This window comes from Dicentrarchus labrax, unplaced genomic scaffold (genome assembly GCF_905237075.1).
Source record: "Dicentrarchus labrax unplaced genomic scaffold, dlabrax2021, whole genome shotgun sequence".
NCBI lineage: Eukaryota > Metazoa > Chordata > Actinopteri > Moronidae > Dicentrarchus > Dicentrarchus labrax.
This window is the reverse complement of record NW_026136706.1, coordinates 13,361,146-13,382,311: the sequence shown is the minus strand read 5'-3', so window position 1 is coordinate 13,382,311 and position 21,166 is coordinate 13,361,146. Positions and strand designations below refer to the sequence as shown.

At 39.5% G+C, this 21,166-nt stretch overlaps 1 protein-coding gene across 8 annotated transcripts in view; it reads left to right on the top strand.

The window, feature by feature from the left end:
• Positions 1 to 14,121, top strand: part of dip2a (disco-interacting protein 2 homolog A) — a 79,515-nt gene extending 65,394 nt beyond the window's left edge. For 3 of the 8 annotated variants that reach the window (XM_051404155.1, XM_051404153.1, XM_051404157.1), the window contains 23 exons: positions 208 to 327; positions 461 to 575; positions 1,026 to 1,165; positions 1,548 to 1,684; positions 2,135 to 2,215; positions 2,771 to 2,898; positions 3,027 to 3,141; positions 4,044 to 4,245; positions 4,416 to 4,525; positions 4,915 to 4,995; positions 5,406 to 5,523; positions 5,694 to 5,815; positions 5,968 to 6,079; positions 6,234 to 6,343; positions 6,722 to 6,852; positions 7,008 to 7,176; positions 7,587 to 7,757; positions 10,094 to 10,155; positions 10,337 to 10,394; positions 10,511 to 10,585; positions 11,384 to 11,558; positions 11,685 to 11,808; positions 11,992 to 14,121. In XM_051404155.1, coding sequence (XP_051260115.1) covers positions 208 to 327; positions 461 to 575; positions 1,026 to 1,165; positions 1,548 to 1,684; positions 2,135 to 2,215; positions 2,771 to 2,898; positions 3,027 to 3,141; positions 4,044 to 4,245; positions 4,416 to 4,525; positions 4,915 to 4,995; positions 5,406 to 5,523; positions 5,694 to 5,815; positions 5,968 to 6,079; positions 6,234 to 6,343; positions 6,722 to 6,852; positions 7,008 to 7,176; positions 7,587 to 7,757; positions 10,094 to 10,155; positions 10,337 to 10,394; positions 10,511 to 10,585; positions 11,384 to 11,558; positions 11,685 to 11,808; positions 11,992 to 12,244 — 2,909 coding nt within the window. In that variant the 3' untranslated portion in view covers positions 12,245 to 14,121. Of the gene's footprint in view, positions 1 to 207; positions 328 to 460; positions 576 to 1,025; positions 1,166 to 1,547; positions 1,685 to 2,134; positions 2,216 to 2,770; positions 2,899 to 3,026; positions 3,142 to 4,043; positions 4,246 to 4,415; positions 4,526 to 4,914; positions 4,996 to 5,405; positions 5,524 to 5,693; positions 5,816 to 5,967; positions 6,080 to 6,233; positions 6,344 to 6,721; positions 6,853 to 7,007; positions 7,177 to 7,586; positions 7,758 to 8,500; positions 10,072 to 10,093; positions 10,156 to 10,336; positions 10,395 to 10,510; positions 10,586 to 11,383; positions 11,559 to 11,684; positions 11,809 to 11,991 lie in introns of those variants that run through there. The other 5 variants (XM_051404154.1, XM_051404156.1, XM_051404161.1 and 2 more) reach the window with 4 other exon arrangements.
• Positions 14,122 to 21,166: the final 7,045 nt, after the last annotated feature.

The following is a 21,166-nucleotide window of genomic DNA, read 5'->3' as shown; positions in this document are numbered from 1 at the left end:
GACAGGAGTCCTGCTGCACTGAATAAAATTAATCTCCTCTCTGGTCTGAGCTTTGCTGAGTCACCTGTTGGCAACCGAGTCAGACCATGTTGCTATTTGATGTCAGATTTTGTGAGCTGTGATTGGCTGTCAAGCTGGATGATAGATATGTTTATTGGGTGATTGTATTTTGAGCTTGTCTCTTTGTCTTTTTGTGCCTCTGCACAGCTCGGGTTGCAGTGGTGAAGTCGAGGGACATGCACTGGTCTCTGCTGGCCCAGAGAGACCAGAGAGACATCAGCCTGAGCTCCCTGCGCATGCTCATCGTAGCCGACGGAGCTAACCCATGTGAGTCTACCTGCAGGTTCTCATTTAATAACATAACCTTATAAACACCCTGAAGCCACAAGAGATTATCATTGATTTGTTTTGTTTGTGTGTGTATGTTTGTGTGTTTGTTTGTGTGTGTGTGTTACCACAGGGTCGATATCCTCCTGTGATGCCTTCCTCAACGTGTTTCAGGCACGTGGGCTGCGACCTGAGGTGATCTGTCCATGTGCCAGCTCTTCAGAAGCCATGACTGTCGCCATCCGCAGGTGAGCTGCTGTTACTGCACCTTATTGGAGCAAAAGCAGCCTGCCACTGCTTTGTATTACTGTGATCTTGCAGGGAGAGGAGAGAGATTTGAGCTTTTTTAACACAAAGAGGAACTGTAGGATTGTATAGCTTTCTGCTGATCAGCCATGTAGAAGGATTAGGATGACAGACAGACACAAACACATCCTTCAAACAGGATAGGACAATGAGAAGTATTTAATGGATTCAGACTCTGTATCTCACAGATTCACACGATTGTATATTCTACCAAAACCACATCTGAGTTGCACATTTGTATGTTTTTTCCATGAAAGGCAAAGAAAATGAATAGGAATAAGTGATAGTTTTGGTTTCTGAAAACTGTCAATGTCTTTAAATGCAAATATTTACATGTGTGTCATTGTGTTCAGTCATATGAGTGTAATAGTAATAATGTCTACGTCCTGCAGACCTCCAGAAATGGGTGTTCCTCCTCCAGGAAAGGCAGTGCTGTCTATGGGTGGGCTGAGCCACAGTGTGATCCGTGTGGACACAGAGGAGAAACTCTCTGTCCTTACAGTGCAGGATGTGGGACAGGTCATGCCCGGAGGTACAGTACACTGCGCTTTTTATTAAGTTTTTGCTGCTATTTAAGGTCCGGTGTGTAACATTTAAGAGGATCTGTTGGCAGAAATGGAATGTAATACTCACTGTTATGTTTTTATTAGTGTATAATCAGTTGAATATAGAAATTTTTGTTTTCATTATCTTAGAATTACCTATTTTTATACAGCCGAGAACAGAGGTGATCAGATCAGATTTTGTAGGATATAGCTGAAAATAAAAAGTAAATTGAACTGTTTTTACACTTGCCAACATGTATACGTTGACAAATACTTAGCAATAATGCTTTAATATTTTATTCCAATTTAGACATTAACTTTAAATGATATTTCATGTCCCAACCTCCTGTCATCACTGTGTCTCTCCAGCTCTGGTTTGTGTGGTGCGAGTGGAGGGGACACCATATGTCTGTCAGACAGACGAGGTTGGGGAGATCTGTGTGAGCTCAGGAAGCACAGGTGTAGCTTACTACGGCCTCCCGGGTATGACCAAGAACGTCTTTGAGGTTAGTGTTTACATTACTGGAACTGTTCACATGTGATTTCTCTTGCTGATTTCTTTAAATATTGTGTTTATAAATGTGTAATATCAGTAAACTTTGTATATCATCCACACCCCTGTTTATTATTTATTATTATTTTAACTGCTGCTTAACAAAAGTTATTTTTAGCGTGGTGATATTGCTTTTTTGACATTATAAAGACTAAAGAAAGGTTTCAATCCAAAGAAACACATGCAAATTTAAACCTTTATTGGGGGTGAATTTAATTAATGGTTTACATTAAAATATCTCTTAAATGCGTTAGTGCAACTCATCTTATCATCTTTAAGCTCACACAGCATACTCAGAATGATGATATTATGTCTTATTTTAGTTGTTTTGAGTAAAGGCAACAAACTGTTTTTGTACTTCATCTATGAATGTTTGTTTTAAACCCTGTGTTTCTTGTTGCAGACCATCCCCATAATATCATCTGGGGTTCCCATCAGTGACAGACCCTTTACCAGGACCTCACTGCTGGGCTTTGTGGGACCAGTAAGTTCCACTTCATTAATCAAAGGCACATCGAGGGATGGGCTTTGCAGATTAGTTTAGGCTTTACATTTGGTATGTGGCATTTATTTATGCTACATACTTGTCCCTATACAAATAAACAAAATACTTTGTCTTTAAACCATACTTCACTTAGATTTCTATCTTATGGCATTAAGAGAGCCCGGTTTTAAACATATGCATTCTGAGACCTCCCAGTTGGGATATGTTGTAGTTTTTACAGCACATGGTAAAGACATATCTATCTACTCTACTTCAGATAATATTAATTTGTCATAAATGATCAATCTGTGATATACAGTGTCATATCTTTTGCCCCTGTCCCAGGTAAAGCATCAGTTCACTAAAATCACAAAAAGCCATGATAGTTCAAAGCAGGTGTGTCTTTCCAGAAACAATATTACAGTTACTCAGGATAATTCACAGACCACAATTTCCGATGTGTTACTTGTACTGATGGACACTCTACTTAAGATTGGATAAATGTCAAGATCTACAGTACCCATCTAACAGTATGTGCTTTGTGTTTCCCACCAGGACAGCCTTGTGTTTGTTGTGGGGAAGATGGATGGGCTGATGGTGGTCAGTGGGCGGAGACACAATGCTGATGACGTTGTTGCCACAGCGCTGGCAGTGGAGCCCATGAAGTTTGTGTACAGGGGGAGGTAAAGGAGGAAGCAGCCTGAAAAACATTCACAGTTTTCAGACTATACTGACAGTGTTAGAGGACATCAGTAACAATGAGTACACTCCAGCTGTAACAGTGTTTTTTTTTTAATGTTGTGTGTCCCAGGATAGCAGTGTTTTCTGTGTCCGTGCTGCATGATGAGAGGATCGTTGTTGTGGCAGAGCAGAGGCCAGACGCATCTGAGGAAGACAGCTTCCAGTGGATGAGCCGCGTCCTTCAGGTGCTTACTGTCTTTTTCACATTTTGCAGCTCATCACATCACATGTAATTAAATGAGTGTACCTGTGGATTTGCATTTTTTAGTGCAAATCAGGTAAACTTAGTTAATATTACTCCTTACACAGTATGTACAGCATGTCACAAGGTTTTAGATAGATTTTCTACTTCCATTGTTGGTTTCAGGACATGCCAGTTAAATATAAAAAGCAACTTGCAGAACCTTCAAACTTCCTTGAGATAATTTATTACAGAGAATAACTCTCAAATCTGGGATATTGGAGCATCCTTGAATGCATTAGGAAAAGTGCTCAACGATGATATTGCTTGAGGATACAAAATCAGTCAAGTTTTATTTCATGCTAGAAGTATTCATGGTTTGTAGTTAATGTGGGAGAAAAATACACTGTTATGGTGCAGCTTTGAGTCCCACTTAAGGCTGAAAAAATAGCAATATTTTTGTCTTGATTTGGTTTATTTTCTAATCTACATATGCATGTAAAAGTGATTCATATGAAAATAAGAATAATTCGGTGTGAAATGATCCCCTAGGGTGCTTATTAAAGCTAAACTGTTTTCTATGGCATTTGAGCTGATACTGTGTGTTTTACACATTTTAGAGTTTGTGTGTATGTTGTTTGGATTGCACTGTTGATGTTGTATGTCTGTTTTATGTGTTTTTAATGTTTCCTTAGAAAATAGATTTATTAAATCTCAATGGGATTTACCTGCTTAAATAGTAGTTTAATTAGAATAATAATTATGATAAAACAATGGACAGCAAAAAAAGTGCATGTTTTGTTTTTTACACATTGTAAAATTAAAACAAACTCCTCTAATTTACAGACAGTTTTGCTGATCTCCAGTTCTCATCTGTTCTTGCATGTATAACCCGTCTGTTTCTAGGCCATAGACAGCATCCACCAGGTCGGTGTGTACTGCCTGGCTCTGGTGCCTGCCAACACGCTACCTAAGGCTCCCCTGGGCGGCATCCATATATCTGAGACCAAACAGCGCTTCCTGGAGGGCGCCTTGCACCCCTGCAACGTCCTCATGTGCCCTCACACATGTGTCACCAACCTGCCCAAGCCAAGACAAAAACAGCCAGGTAGACCACCACATCAGGTTTAGAAACAAATGTAGCATGAATACTCGTTTACTTAAGTCCTTCATTTGTTTTATTGCTGTGATTCTTTTTATGTTGATATAAATGTTGACCCTCAATTCACTTGTTACATGTGTGATGACGTTGATGATGAATGTGGTTGTGCTGGACAGAGGTCGGTCCTGCTTCTATGATAGTGGGCAACCTGGTGGCAGGCAAGAGGATAGCACAGGCCTGTGGGAGAGACGTGGCCCAGCTAGAGGACAATGACCAGGCACGTAAGGTAGAAAGTCATCCTCATTTCACCCACTCATCACCTCCACACACATACTGCAGACGAAAGGACAAAGGACTCATAGTGGAGGGAGTGGAGTCTGAAAAACGTACAGCTGATTGAGAGGACATGGTTTCGACTTCCTGCGAACAAACACAGGAGTTGTGTAATTTGGATTCCGCTTGTTATTACACCCATTACTCTTCTCAGTTTCACATATACTGAACCCCATCAAATCTGTCATTCCTTCATTACAAAAATCCACCTTGTGCTACCATACTTCATTCATTCTACACTGTTGTGCTGTGTAACGACTCAGCTTTGTCTCAGTTTGTGTCCGACTGAGCTCTGTGTTTACTTTCATTTCTCTGTAGTTAAACTGCCTCTCTCCCATATAGTTCCTGTACATACAAGATGTGCTGCAATGGAGAGCTCAGGCCACTCCAGACCATCCTCTGTTCCTTGTTCTTAATGCTAAGGTACTGCCTTTTTGTCGTGGTATATAAAAATGTGTTTTTATATGGCTAACATTTATAATGTGATATAGTTAATTACCCAGAAACTTGACGGAGAAACTGTTTATAGGTAAAATAATTGACTACTTTAGGCTAATTCAGCTAATTAAATACCTGATAAATCTACATACTTCATTACATTGGTGCAAAAATCCAACTTTTGAAAACGGCTGTCTTGCTTGTTGGTTTGCAACATTGCCTGCAAGTGTCCAATACAGCAGGACATATTAAAGTGAAAGCTACCTTGATAGAAATCTCTACAGCTTGAAAAATTCTAAGGATGATGAAGATTATTGTTGAACTGATAACTTTTATATCTGTTAAATAAAAAGAGCAGTGCAGATTAATATAACTTCCTATCTGTTGCTCCTCAGGGCACGGTGGCTAGTACAGCTTCCTGTCTGCAGCTGCACAAGCGGGCAGAGCGAGTTGCTGCAGCACTGATGGGACGCCTCAACACTGGAGACCATGTAGCACTTGTCTACCCGCCAGGTAAGAGGCGCTACTGCTACTGTGCTACTTATATTTAGTGTCTGACAGCTGTCTTCGCTTGTCTTTAAATCTATCCATTAATCATAATCACACACCAGAAGAGACAAAAGCTCTCAGTAAAGTTCTTAAAATATTTGTAAAGCTGATTTAACTTAAACATTTATGTGCAGGAATCGACCTGATTGCCACCTTCTATGGCTGCCTGTATGCTGGCTGTGTGCCAGTCACTGTCAGACCCCCGCACCCCCAAAACTTGGCGACCACCCTGCCCACCGTCAAGATGATTGTTGAGGTAAGTCCACAGACCTGCATCAGAATGCTAATTGAATCCCTCTCTGCACAGTTCTTACAATTATTAAACCTATAAAAATAAGATAGCTAAATCTTTTTTATTACACAAATGTAATATATATGTAGTAATGCTGTAGTATCTCTTTGTTAAAGGTCAGTAAGTCAGTGTGTATCCTGACCACTCAAGCAATAATGAAGCTGCTGAAATCCAAAGAGGCTGCTGCTGCTGTGGACATCAAGAGCTGGCCCATGGTGCTGGACACAGGTGAATTATTTACGCACAGTCAACACACTGAGGTCTTCAATTTATGTTCTCATCATGCCACCAAAGAGTAATATTTAAGTAAAGAGAGGATATGGTCTGTGATTTCCATGCCTGCTTTAAAAACTCTCTTCCTCTGCCTTTGTTCATCCTCCAGATGACCTCCCCAGGAAGAAGAGTCCCCAGATGTACAAGCCCCCGACCCCAGAGATGTTAGCTTACCTGGATTTCAGTGTGTCCACAACAGGCATCTTAGCAGGGGTCAAAGTATGTTGAATGTTGAAGGACACACACACGAGTCATCTGAGTAGTTATTGTCGTGTAACTGTTATGTTGTTTTGTTCTCATTAGCAGAAGTTGTATAAATGCTAATATTTTACAGTCTGCTGTCAGCAGAGAGAGATCATGAATAAAACAATGATATGGTTACTGTCAGCACAATATAACAAAACAAAATGGGTAGAACGGGCAGAATATTAAAGTCCACTGCCTCTGGCCGGAGGTTATCTATGGAGTGTTTTTTACTAGGCAACAGACGTGGGGGGAAAAAAGTTAAATAATGGATCCCTAAAATATTGTATTTTATTCCAGAATCCAGATTTGATTCATAATTTGTGTCTCTGTATATCATATCATCTCCTCCAGATGTCTCATGCTGCCACCAGTGCCTTGTGTCGCTCCATCAAACTGCAGTGTGAGCTCTACCCATCCCGACAGATCGCCATCTGTCTGGACCCCTACTGCGGCCTGGGGTTCGCTCTCTGGTGCCTGTGCAGGTAAAACAGCACACAAACACAAATGACTGGCAGTAAAGTAAGAAATCAAATTATCAGTGTTAAAGAACCTGTTCTAGTGACTGGAACAAACATTGTGTTATCTTCTGGTGGAGGCCACTCAACCTCTCTGTTTGCACTTGTGTTTCTGGTTTCAGTGTGTACTCAGGCCACCAGTCGATCCTGGTTCCCCCTCTGGAGCTGGAGAGCAATGCGTCTCTGTGGCTCGCGGCAGTCAGCCAGTACAAAGTGCGCGTCACCTTCTGCTCGTATTCAGTCATGGAGATGTGCACCAAGGGCCTGGGTTCACAGACAGAAGCACTGCGGGTCAGTTTGTCCCTTTAGGTGTTGAGTGTTGTTATGGGGAAGCAACAAAAAGAGTTTTCTTCAATTACTCCTTTTTCCTTTGCTGCCATAGAGCTGTCATTATTGAGACAATCAGGGTACTCAGGGGTGAAACACTTCTCAGCTCTGTATCTGTGTGTCTGCAGCACTTGAGATTGGGATTTTTTACCATTCACATCTGTGGTTTAATAAGTATAAATAAAATATATGATAAAAAGTTCTATGAATATGAAAATATAAAATATGAATATTGCATTTCTCTCATCAGCACCTAGTTAATATGAAACATCTTTGCAAATTGAGAGAGAATATTACATTATTACTGTAACTCAAGTGTGTTTTTACACAATATGCAATTTTTCTGATCCATCTCTTCCTCTTCCCACCACCAGTTGCGAAATGTGAACCTGTCTTGCGTGCGTACATGCATGGTGGTAGCAGAGGAAAGGCCCCGGATAGCACTCACGCAGTCCTTCTCAAAGATCTTCAAGGACTTGGGGCTTTCGCCACGAGCCGTCAGCACCACCTTTGGCTGCAGGGTGAATGTGGCAATCTGTTTGCAGGTAAGCAGCTGGTGAAGGACAAAGAGGAGGAAATAAAAGGAGGAGGAGGGTTGGAGAGGTCATGACGTTCAATGTTTTAGTGGCAAAACTGGCGATGAATCTGTGTAACATTCAGGATCAACATCCAAGAAATCCTTGAAAAACATACTGTTGGCACGACTTTAAAAGAGTGAATGCTGGTGATGACAAGTGGCTTATTTTCCTGCTTTATACAGCTCAGACAGCTAGTGTATGAAGTAGTTCACTGAAAAGAAGAAGTGAAAAAAAAGAGAAGTGCACAGTAGAAATGAAAAGATACCGGTCAGTTACAGGAAAAGGAAGAAATCATTTTTTTTCCCTTTTATCTCTAATGAGTTGATAAAATAAATGAAAACTTTATTTATTTGAATCATTTTATTTTTCAGCTCTCTACTTTTCTGCTAGTGTGGCACTGTACACATCCACTAACAGAAGTCATGGCAAAAATGTGCCAGTAATAAACATATAAAGCTTTATATATCATAGATGCACAATAAGGTTTTTAAATGATGCACTGAATATAAAATCCTCTGAGTTGCTTCTCAGTCTGACTGTTCATCATCTTTTCTTTTCTCCTTTGGCCCTTTGATGTTCTGGTTTATTTGTTTCTCCCTATCCCTGGTGAATTTTTTCGTGTGTGTGTGTGTGCATGCATGTGTGTCTATGTATTTAAATATATATACATATATATATCTTTATTTATCTGTCCTGCCCTGTCCCGTCAGCCCAACAGGTTAGGCAAACTGGCTGAGCAGGTAACTGTAGGATAAGAGTTGCTGTTTGCTCAATGGGCTGCTGCTGGAACTTTTTGTGTGTGTGTGTGTGTGTGTGTCTGTCTGTGTTTGTAGTTTATCTTGCATGATTTTTTAAGACGCTTAACCTTAATTCACAGTTTTTTCTCTTTGGTTTTCTTATTCTCTGACCAGCTTCGGCCTCATTTTACCGCTGTTCATTTTAGCAGAGTCTTACGACTGGCTCTCAACCTTTGTTTTAAGATATATGTGAATTATATGTGATGTGCTACTACATTATACCATGAGCTAGCAGCATGACCGTGATTCAGTTGATTTGGGAGGGCTTCTAATTTCAAGAGGGCCATGCCATTACCCTATGATCTTTATTCTACAATGTGATACGAACATTTGAAGAAGAGTCGTTTACGTATGTTTTTAGGTGTTTTTACCAGTGAAAGGGCAATTTATTTTGATTAAATCCAATATTATAACTTTCATTTACAACAATTTACCACACTTAGTTTTTGCATTTGTTGTATTCGACATAATAATGAATTATTTAGTTATTTATATAATGAATATTCTATTCATAGCTTTTTCTTTTACACCAGCAGTCATTTAATGAGAGAAATTATTTTGTCCTTAAATTTGTCTTCAAATTGCTGAATTAAGCTCCTCATTAACAAATACTACACACAGTTTTGACTCTTTGGTTGTACTGGATGAACCAGCCTGTGGATCAGGTTCATAAAAGCAAAGGTTTGACAGTACTTAAGCAACTCCTAATTAGGCTAATCAGACCGCTGGCTTCGGTTTTATTGCAAAGACTAATCTCCGGATTGGGTCTGAAATGCTCCATGCTCCCGCTCTGTTGCTAAAGCCTCGGCTTAAAGCTTGGCTCGACGCGCCGGCTCATTTAACTGAATCAGCCCGCTCTCTCTTCTGTGTTTGGCTTTGACCTCACAGACGACCATACAGCAACTCATTGCTAGCTTGTGCTCTGGCTATAAACTGGCAAAGGAGTGATGGAAAACATAATGTGTTGTGACTAGTCTTACAGCGATAATGATGACAAACCCCAAAGCTGAAGGAATCAATATCTGACAACCAGAATCAGTACTTGAGAAATGGTTCAATTAGAATCCAGTTGGCAGAGCTTTAGACGTTTAATCAAAACAAATGGTCCCCAGTGAGAGTTTTTCAGACATTTGTGTGCTTTTTTTTGTCACAGAAGATAAACATTTGAAGGAAATAAACTGCAGTTGATTTATAATTTATTGTAGGCTGCTAATAACTGGCACTGTCGCTTGTCTCAGCCTTCTTACACTTGTGTGAAAACAAACCGGCAGCACTGAGGTGATTTTTAACTCTGCCGGTACTTAGTGTCTGTGGCTACACGGTTGAGTTTTGCCTCAGTCCTAACTATCGTAGCCTGGCTGGTTGGCTTCTGGCTGCGCCTCCTGCTTTGTCAACAGTTGTATCATAAGCAGCTTCCACCTCCCGTCCACTCAGGCAACATTCAGCATTCATTTCAGGGCTTGTGAGAGTTACATTTTTGACTCCACTCTGCTGATTTTTCTCCAGGGCACAGCTGGACCGGACCCCACTACTGTTTATGTAGACATGAGAGCTCTTCGACATGATAGGTAATTATATTGCTTATATAGCAGAATGAATTAATGAATGCCTTAATTATTCTTTTTCACTTTTTTTTCTCTTAATTTTTCTTAGATTAGTTTTTCTTACTTCTTTTCTACATATGCTGATATAATAGAAAATGAGATTTGAAATTCATCATTTTGTCCTTTTTAATTGTGTTGTCTTCAGGGTTCGCCTTGTAGAGAGAGGGTCTCCGCACAGCTTGCCACTGATGGAGTCTGGGAAGGTACGGCATCACACTCATGCACCAAAATACTACAAACAACTGTGACATTATGCTGCAAGAGGGTTGCTCTTTTCTCAAGCTGTCTTTATTTGAGATATGGCTGTCTGCTGTTGTAGATCCTTCCAGGAGTGAAGGTGATCATTGCCAACACAGAGACTAAAGGACCATTGGGAGACTCCCATCTAGGAGAGGTAACGATATCTGAGATTTGTTTCAACTGGTGGTTAGCCACAATCAGTGTGTTTACATGCACTTAAGTTACAGGTTACATTTTGCTTTCTGTAATAAACTGACACTTAAATGTCACATAAAGGAGACCCCAAATTTCTGCAATCAGGGTAAGAGATCAGAACAACCTGATTTCCCCAGTTAGATTTCTCCTGGAGAGATTTATTTTCTATGTGTACACATAACCAGGTCTCTAATCAGATTTTAAATATCAAAGGGCAACTGGATTAAAGGAAAGAAAGAACCTTCATTGAAATTATTTAATTAAAAGTCTGGCTAAAATTAAAACATACACAAAGTCTACCACAGAACATTTGATTTGATATGTAAAATTCAGACACTTCAGAGTTTATTACTGACGTGCTGCAAGTGTAACCTGGTTTCTTTTGTGCCTATAAACATAATGTCTGAGAAATGGAGCCATGCAGCAGCACTTACTGAGTAATATTATTCTATTTATTGGGCTCATTTCTGATCAGTAACCCACAAACAGGTGATGGACACTTTATTTAAAATGTATAATTTAAGTGAAGTCAATTTATATATTCTCTTTTTATTTAAATGTTGAATGACACTAGACTCCATAACTTCGATCAAAAGAGCGAAAGATGTGTACGATTATCTGTGTAACAGTTACCAATCGTGTGTGTGTGTGTGTGTGTGTGTGTGTGTGTGTGTGTGTGTGTGTGTGTGTGTGTGTGTGTGTGTGTGTGTGTGTGTGTGTGTGTGTGTGTGTGTGTGTGTGTGTGTGTGTGTAATAGGTCTGGGTGAGCAGTCCTCACAATGCCACAGGCTACTACACAGTTTATGGTGAGGAGGCGCTGCATGCTGACCACTTCAACACCAAGCTCAGCTTCGGCGACACTCAGACTGTCTGGGCGAGGACGGGCTACCTCGGCTTCCTGCGGCGCACTGAGCTGACTGATGCCAGTGGAGGTGAGAATCATCAGCACTTGCTCGAACTTAGAGCCAGTGAACTGCTCTTTGTGTAGCTGGACTGATACTTAAATTTGGGATATAAACTGACAAATCTGCGACTGTATGTGTGTGTCTTTGTCTCAGAGCGCCATGACGCCCTCTACGTGGTGGGCTCTCTTGATGAGACTCTGGAGCTGAGGGGCATGAGGTATCACCCAATTGACATCGAGACCTCTGTTATCCGTTCTCACAAGAGCATAGCTGAATGGTGAGAAATTAGCAATTATAGATCAATGCTTTATTACTGTTCAGTTTGAATTATTCATCATGTAGTCAGATGTTTATCCACCTACCTTACACTCACCTCCTTTTCTCCTCCTGTCATCTAACTGCCCCATCCCCTTCCTTTTTTGTTTCCCTTCGTGCATCGACAACCTCATCCTCCCCACAGTGCTGTGTTCACATGGACCAACCTCCTTGTGGTGGTTGTGGAGCTGGAGGGATCAGAGCAAGAGGCCCTGGACTTGGTGGCCCTGGTCACCAACGTTGTCCTGGAAGAGCATTACCTCATCGTAGGGGTGGTGGTGGTGGTCGACCCCGGCGTCATCCCCATCAACTCCCGAGGGGAGAAACAACGCATGCACCTCAGAGACGGATTCCTGGCCGATCAGCTGGACCCAATATATGTGGCTTACAACATGTGAGGGCCCTGCTGCGGGCAGGGTGCTTACACCTCCATGTAGCTTATCACACAACAGGAGAAAGCAGGACAGTAAATATGGGGCTTATAATTGATGCAAGCCCGATGTCAGTATGGCTTCTGTTGAAAGAAAGCAAGCTGACCTCCTCTTTCAGCTCTCGGAGTGGAAATATGAAAGAAAACGTGGATGCAAAACTACATACGTAAACATTTTTTGACTTATCTAAAATGGAGTGAAATTCCAAGAGAAATGAGTGACAGAAACTTCATGTCTGTTTCTCCCTGTGATTTCTTGCCTCAACAAATAATGTTTCAATGGGCATTCTGGTTTTGTTGACGTGAGTTTTGTATTTATAACGTCTGACTCTCTAAACCCAGGACACCCGATAGCAGCCCAGCAGGTGGTTATAGTATAATACTACACTGTGCCATTAACATAATTTACTTTGTCAGTCTCCAGAAATGTTGTTTGCCACGCACTTGTGCCATAGAACGGGACAGATGGCAGTACCATAACCCTATGTTTCATGTTCACAGAGCCTCCTGTGCCATTGCAGGTTGTATGCTTTTCATAGAAAAAGTCTATCCCACGTACATCAGCTCTTCAAATTATGGTTGCAGCCATGTTATTGTGTCAACAAAGAAGCACACAGCAGTGTTGGTCGAGGGGGCAGTTGGTGTTATTTGTTGCTCATTCCAGCAGTAGTGCTTTAGTTTTTGGTGTCAATAACAGAAACCTTAGAAATAATGTTGTGGTTTGACTCAATCTCATTCTTTTCTCTATCTAAAATGTGTAATATAGTTGTTGTTTTATCTGAACAAAATGCAATATGAGTGATGTGAAAGATGTTGCTTTGAATGACAGCAGACAGTAAGTGCCGATCATTCGAAGTCATGAGATGGTGGGGAGTGTAATCGTTGCTTACTATTAGCAACGTGCCAAATGATATGAATTAAGCCTTAAGTGTTATTTTTTAGATGCCTGTTCCTATCCCAGCTCCTGTTTAACTTAATTTTGTGAAGTTTATCAGCTGTTGGATAGGGAGGGAATATGCAGAGGGAGGTTAGGTATGGTAAATCCTGCTTTTATTGCACCCAAAGTCTTGATCTAAGATGAATATACTTGATCCTAACATCAGCCATTACAAACACACACACATTCTCCATAAATATTTTTAATAATGTTTGTCCCTATTGTCAGCTGTGTTGAATGTGTTTTATAGCAAAAGACTGGAATAAATCGTAGTTGATATGGGTTTGATGCAGAAAGTTATAGCCTCATTATGAGAGCCATAAGGTTGAATGAGAGTTGAAAAATGTTGTTAGTTGCATGTACCGTATGAGGCAAGTGTCTAATATGCTCGTAACACCATAACCTCCCACCTTATTATTACTTTGTAAAGATTCACTTCCCTGTATGTTGCTTCTTTTTTTCTATGTGCACATCCCTTCAGAAACAGGCTCCAGCCTGTTGTAAGTATGTACAGGTTTTTGTGTAAATTATTAATAGATTGAGGAGACGACAGGAAGCATTACACAAAGACTGAATCTGGTATATATGTGAAGTTTCTCCCCCACAAACAAAAATTATTTGAAATGTATTCTCATGTGTGGACATTGGGATGAGACATGAAAAGCCTTGTGAACATTTTTATAGTATGAAAGTACAGTGGGAACTGGCCACTTCCAGGGTGAGACGAAGCACACTCCGAGCACAAGGAAGAGACAGTTATGCTCTGGTAACTGCTGAGATGTCACATCCTCCAGAGCAAACTTTTGTTGTTAACATATGGAAAGATACATTTGTCTGATATATGGTTAGTTGTCATTATTTTCATAACATGATTTCTTAATGAATAAAAAAGTGCTTTTAACTTGAAATGTTTGTCTTCACTGGCAACTGAACATCCAGGTGTCCTGTCCAATAAGAATATTTTAAGTTAGGTCAGTGTGTTATTTTTTTTTTCTGGGGCACACACTTTCAGTTTCAGTTAAAGGTTATGGTAAAAACCATGGACACCCACACTGAGCTGTAGATTTGTCTGTGCTCACATAGTAAATGTTTACTTTGTTTAAACCAAGGTTTCAATATCTTTCAGTTATGATTGTATTGGATGCTGTCCTGTCTTAGAATATGGGAAGTAAATCTCAAGAACATCCTTTTTTCATAAAGAAATGCTACATGAGAAGCTAATGGAACAGAGGCTAGCCTGGACGTGACGACACTGAAAATTTGCGATTCTTATTGGCTGGCAGGTGACCCTATGACGTTTGTTTGGTTTGTTTAGTTTTACATTAAGACGCCAGTTTTGAATCAGTAAGAACAGTGAAGCTTTACGAAAGTGCTTGAAGCTTGGGTTATTAGCTATAATAATAAACAGATAATATAATAACCGCACAGTGAGAACCACACACATTAATATACATAGCTATATATCCAAATCATGTAATGGATGGAGGGAGAAAGAGAACTTTTAAAATAATGGATGCTCTTCAAATGAGCTGCTAAATAAAAATTCAATAGTTTAATGTGTGTAACATTTAGGAGGCTCTGTTGGCAGAAATGGAATATAATATCCATAGGTATGTTTTTATTAGTGTATAGTCACCTGAATATTGTATAGTTATCATGTTTTCACAGCCGTACACGGCATACATACATACAGACACCATGGGTCACCTTCCATGGAGTCCACCATGTTTCTACAGTAGCCCAGACTGGACAAACCACATACTGGCTGAAGATGGGGAGCTTTGGGTTTTTTTCCAGTTACATGGCTGCCATAGTTCCTCTTAGACACTTCACAGCCTGTTCTCATTCCCAGGTCGTCAAATACAGAAAGAGGTGTTCAATTACTTGCAATATGAAACTTCACTGCTAGATGCCACTAAATCCTACACGCTAGACCTTTGTCAGGTCAGCATGAGTGCTTTAAAGTTAAATTTGAAAACATACTCAGACTGAGTTTTTGTGATTTATGGTACAGTGAAGCAACTTTTACAGATACCAAAAAGTCCCATCACTCTAGCCTACAGATTCAATATAATGTTTTTATTATTGGCAGTTCTTAATATTGTGGAAATTTCCCTCAAACAACAGGTGGTTTGAAACCAAATTAAATATGCTTTTTCAGAGACACTTCATACACAACACTATCAAATGCCTCACTGATCAAGTATTCCTCTAAAAAATTACCTTTTAGGATTTAATACATACTATCATCAGGAAAAGGAGAGGAAGTAATCATTCCCAATTCACTAATTATAGTAATACTGTGTCCACCCCAGGCCAGTTTTATTCACAAAATGTGAAACATGACTTGCAGTTTCATTCTTGATAAAATTTATTTTTTATTTCAGAAGGTAAATGGTAATAAAACAAAAATGAATTAGGATGACAAAATTCCTCCAAATTATTTGACATCTGCATTTCCATAACAAAGTTATACATTGATTATATAGGTATTTAGTAAGTAGTTGTAATTGTTGACAACATTGCAAAAAAACTAAACCAAAAAAAAAACAACTTCAATTTCATTACATAACAAAGTTATACATTGATTATATCGGTCTTCAGTAAGAAGTCATAAATGTTTACAGCATTGGAAAAAAAACTTTGCTATTTGCATCTTCATAAAGTCACTGGTCCTCACTAAGTTTTTTTTTTTAATTGTTTATAACATTGAAAAAAAACAAAAAACACATTGACATTTCATTCCATAACAAGAACTACACTGATTATATTGGTCCTCAGTGAGTAGTTATAAATGTTTACAACATTAAAAATAAACTTTGCTGTTTGCATCTTCATAAAGTCACTAGTCCTCACTAAGTAGGTTTTAATTGTTTACAACATTGCAAAAAAACTAAACAAAATACAAAAACTTCAATTTCATTACATAACATCGTTCTACACTGATTATATTGGTCCTCAGTGAGTAGATATAAATGTTTACAACATAAAAAAAATGATTTGCTATTTGCATCTTCATAAAGTCACTGGTCCTCACTAAGTAAGTTTTAATTGTTTACAACATTGCAAAAAACTAAACGAAACACAATAACTTCAATTTCATTCCATAAAAAAGTTCTACACTGATTATATTGGTCTTCAGTGAGTAGATATAATCGTTTACATCATTGAAAAAAAACTAAACATAAAACTTCCATTTCATTCCATAACAAAGTTGTACACTCATTATATTGGTCCTCAGTGCGTAGATATAAATGTTTACAACGTTGAATAACTAATTCTTTGCTATTTGCATTATCATAAAGTCACTGGTCCTCAGTGAGTAGTTTTTAATTGTTTACAACACTGCAAAAAAACTAAACAAAAAATAAAAACTTCAATTTCATTACATAACAAAGTTGTACAATGACCATACTGGTCCTCAGTGAGAAGATATAAATGTTAACAACATAAAAAAATAAAAGACTTTGCTATTGGCATTTTCATAAAGTCACTAGACCTCAGTGAGTAATTTTGAATTCTTTACAACATTGAAAAAAAAAAATAAACAAAAAACAAAAACTTCAATTTCATTCCATGAAAAAGTTCTACACTGATTATATTGGTCCTCAGTAAGTAGTCATGAATGTCTACAACAATACACAAAATGCTTTGATATTCACATTTACATAACAAATTCATGTAGTCATGTATAGATTATTCTAAAGTGAAGAATCCTAAAAAAAATATTCATAAGTCATATCATTCTTACTTTATGCAGTCTTTTGTTTGAAGTCATGCTATGTTGTGTTATGTTAACATGTCAAAATCTTAAACTGACTGCCAACATGACTTGTCTGTCTTGAATCCCTAATTTACATATGCCTCTACTTTACTGAGAAGCTCAGATGCCGTGTCCACTGCTAATATTTCATTCTCTGATTTGAACTGTCCATTTGGAATATGGGGAAATTGATGGTATTTAGGATACTGAGTCTTTTTGGCATCCACTCCCAGTGTCATTAGATTTTCCACAATTTGAGGCAGAACTCTCAGTTGGATGTTGTACAGGGAAACTTGTGCAGCTCTGGCTGAAATGGAGCTGTTGGTTTGATATTGCCCACGTCTTTTATACTCTGCAGCTATAAGAGACTTTTCCACTGCTTGATGAACTTTGAAGAGACACCATTCTGTGCTCCCCCCACCAGCGTCTTTGTAAGCTGCATTGAGATCACAGCGAGCCTGTCTACACCAACGCTGGGCCTCCTCTCTGTTCGGCCTTGGGACATTTTCATTATGGGCCCAAAAGTTGTAGGACTGGTGGCCTCTAGAGAATCTCTCTCGACCATCTCTGTGTTGCCTGGCCTCCTGATTCCATTGCTCATAGAAGTTTCTGAAGTTGGAGTTTCCCCTCGAATAGGACGGGCCTGTAGTTTTGCCTTTGCCTTTACCCTTGACGAGCTCATCAATTCGATTGTTTAAGTATTTGAATGCTTCAGTGGCGAGAAGTTGGCATTCAGGGTTTTTGTCAGGATGCCATCTCAGGTACAGTCGTTTGATGGCTTTATGCCGCTCCTCTTCAGGAAGAGTCCAGATCTCTTCCAAACATTTGTCAATTTCCCTTTTGGCTTCGTCAAGAGAGGCTGGTGAGGATCTTGTAGATGATGATTGGGACGAATGTGGCACAGCTCCTGCTAGCAGCTCCAGCTCCATGCTGGAAGCTTCAGCAGATGTGCATGTCTTCCCTTTGGCTTCTGGTTTCTTTTGTCGTTTAAACTGATACAGGTCAAGACAACTGACTTCAATTGGCTCATCTTCTCCAATTTCTATTTTGTATCGCCGTGAATATGGTCCAGAGTGCCCAGGCAGTTCTTCAGCAATAACTGCATAAATGTACTTGTTGCTAGTGTTGTAGCCAACATATTCCCCCTCTTCAAAGTTATTGAGGACATTCATGTCTAAGGAATCATGCCATTCCTCTGGAATATCTGTTCCAGGGGCTGGTGGATTGAAGAAGAGGCTTTCGATTTCAGCACTGTCACGGATCCCATTCTTAGCCAGAATTTCCTGAACGTCTTGCAGGCTGTTACATGTGAGAAGTTGTCCGAGGACTGGGAGGTGAATTGCGGCGATTCGGTTACTTAAAAGAGCATTAATCTCCTTTGTCAATGTCATATTGATGTCATTTATCACCTTGAGATGCATGGTATCGTTGTGTTTTAAGTAAAAGATGCAACCTTGTTTCCCTCGTTTGACAAAAACATCAGTTTTAGTGGCAGTTCTGTGTAGTGGCTGTTTATCCACCCAAAGCTCAGTTTTAAGGTTTCTGCAGCAGACAATCTGAATACTGCCAAAAATCTTCTTGCACATGTCAGTAGCGTCCTCTTGTGTTATTTCTCCCATAGACTGTTCTCTGATAAGGCAAATTAGTCCATGTCTGAACTCTGCTGAGGATAGGTGTTTGTCAAACCATTGACTAAACTGACAGTCAGTGTCAAGCTCACAAAGCTCCATGTGTGATTCCACTACTTTCTCCTCAGTGAAATCAGACAGCATTTTAGGCTGAAATTTCGGAGGCAGCAATTGCAGCAACCGATGATGCTCATAGATGTCAAGGTCCAAATGACATTCACTTAGTTTCTCAAGCAACAGGAACTTATTCTCCAGTGCATTTTCCAATCTTTTGATCTCAAACACGGTGTCATTGTAGTAGAGTTCGCTTGATGGGTATAATTTACCATCTACAGCAGGAAGATACAAAGTCTTTAGAGCGTCAACAATTAACTGGTTTCCTTTAGTTTTGATTAACTTAAAAAACTGCTCAACAGCACGTTTCACTGTTTTCTGTTGGTTTGGGTTTAGTTGTGGTTTATCACAGGAATCAGCATAAACTGCTGCCAGAACATTACAATACTGAACTGCAGTAGGTTCGTCCTTTACACCAATTTTCTTGAAGAACTCTGCATATATGACATCCTCCGGAGAAATGTTGTACAAATATGGTCTGAACTCACTTTTATGGGGGAGTGAAAGACATGCATCATCAGCCCTCACGAGTTCTGTGTCTCTTTCAACCAACACAACAGGAGTATCAGCCAGTGATTGGCCTTCAAACTTGTTTGCTTGCAGGTAGGCATACGAACTTCTAAACACATTAGCACGGCTTTTCAAATTGTCAGTTTTACAAGCTGACTGACAGATGTTGCTCATGTTGCTGGTTACACAGTGTGGAGGTGGTTGTTCATGAGCGCCGGCATTTTTCAGCATTTTCAGCAGCTTCTGTGACTTATACACTGGTACATGTATAATTGGCATTGAAGACCAAATCAGTTCTTGATGCTTAGAATCACCTTCAATCAAAGACCCTCTGATTTTAACAGCAGTTCTCTCAGTAGCAAATGGTTGGTGATAGTTGCACAGTTCTTTTCGAATTTTCACAGGAAAAATGAACTTGATGTCAGCTATGTTCTCCAGCAACCTTTCCTCTTCTTTGTCATCACTCACTTTTTTCAAGGCTGCTTTGAAAATCAATGATGATTTCTGTTCCAGCTCTTCAAATTTACAGTTTCCTTTTGCTTCTGATTCTAACTGGTGTGCAAACTTTATTATGTCATCTTTTGATACAACATGCTTCATTCCAAGTTCTCTGAGTAACCCTTTTAGTTGTTGGGTTGTATGTACATTTTCTTCACACAACTCAGACCAAAATCTCTTCGGCACAAATCTCTCTTGGGGCAGCATTTTCTTGTATAGTTCAACGCTATCATCAAAGTAGTATGACACTGTCTCTAATCTGCCTTGAGAATTACGAATCAGTTTCACTTCCTTCAATGAGGAGAGGATTTTGTCTTTATACTGAAAATAATTGAAATTATGATGTAGTAACAGTTTGAGGCATTGAAGCAGCTGGCTCTCTGTGAATGTATGTATAACAGGCAGAACGAACTTCATGAAATACTCCAAATCAGTCAGGATTTTGATGTTTAATATTTCTGACAGACTGCCATTCTCTCGATTGTTCTGAAGAAAAATGCTGTTGCTGTCAGGCAGGATGAACAAATCTGGAAATGTCCCTGCAAGTGTGCTACTGAGGATAAATACCTCTTTAGGTCCATCAATCCTTATTCGTTTACCATGTATTGTTTCAAATAATGGTAAGGATTTGAGCTTTCTCTGGTACTCTTGTTTGTCTTTTGACTTGGATACTCCTTCCTGCAGGAAACGCTGAAGCTCTTTCATCTCATCAACAGAAAGCTGGGAAAACTCTGAGTGGTTAATCTTGTAGACCTGGTCCAACACATAGATTTTATCATTTACATCCATAAGTTCAGAGTGTAGAGGTGAAGGCACATGTCGGTCTCTGTGTACCTCCGAGAAGAATACATAATCAAGCTTCATAAAACCAAGTTTAAAGAGGATGCCTGATATGTCCCTTTCTGAAGCGAATTGAATCACACTTGGCATGTCTTTCATTGTTTGCAGGAAGTGCGTGTTGTTTAACCTTGGACACACAACAGGTAAAATGCAGCACTCATTGAAGAGCTGTCTAACATCACTTAGTGTCAGACCTGGTTTATCACCATTAGATGTTGCAGGTTGAATTTGACTTGTTAAGAACATCCAAAATAATTTCAGCCACTTTAGTGTTGTCTCGTCTGGGACATGAAGACCAGTGTGTGGGTCAACTTTACAGTTCTGAAGAAGAAGCTGAATTACTGGCTTAAGATATTTTGCTGCACAGGGAACTGTTAAATGTTTTACAAGATTGAAAGTTTGTAGAACCTGAAAGTGGTGTTGGTTGGTTCTGTAATCTGCAAATTGTTCCTCGTAGCCAAAGAACAGACTTTCATATCCTGACATCAGCTTGGGAGATTTAGAGTTAAAAACTCTCAAAACTTTATCTCTTGTGAGAAGAAGTGGAAGCCCATCGAGTAAAGTGGAACAGTCTTCTGTGACCTTTTTCTTGACTCTCTC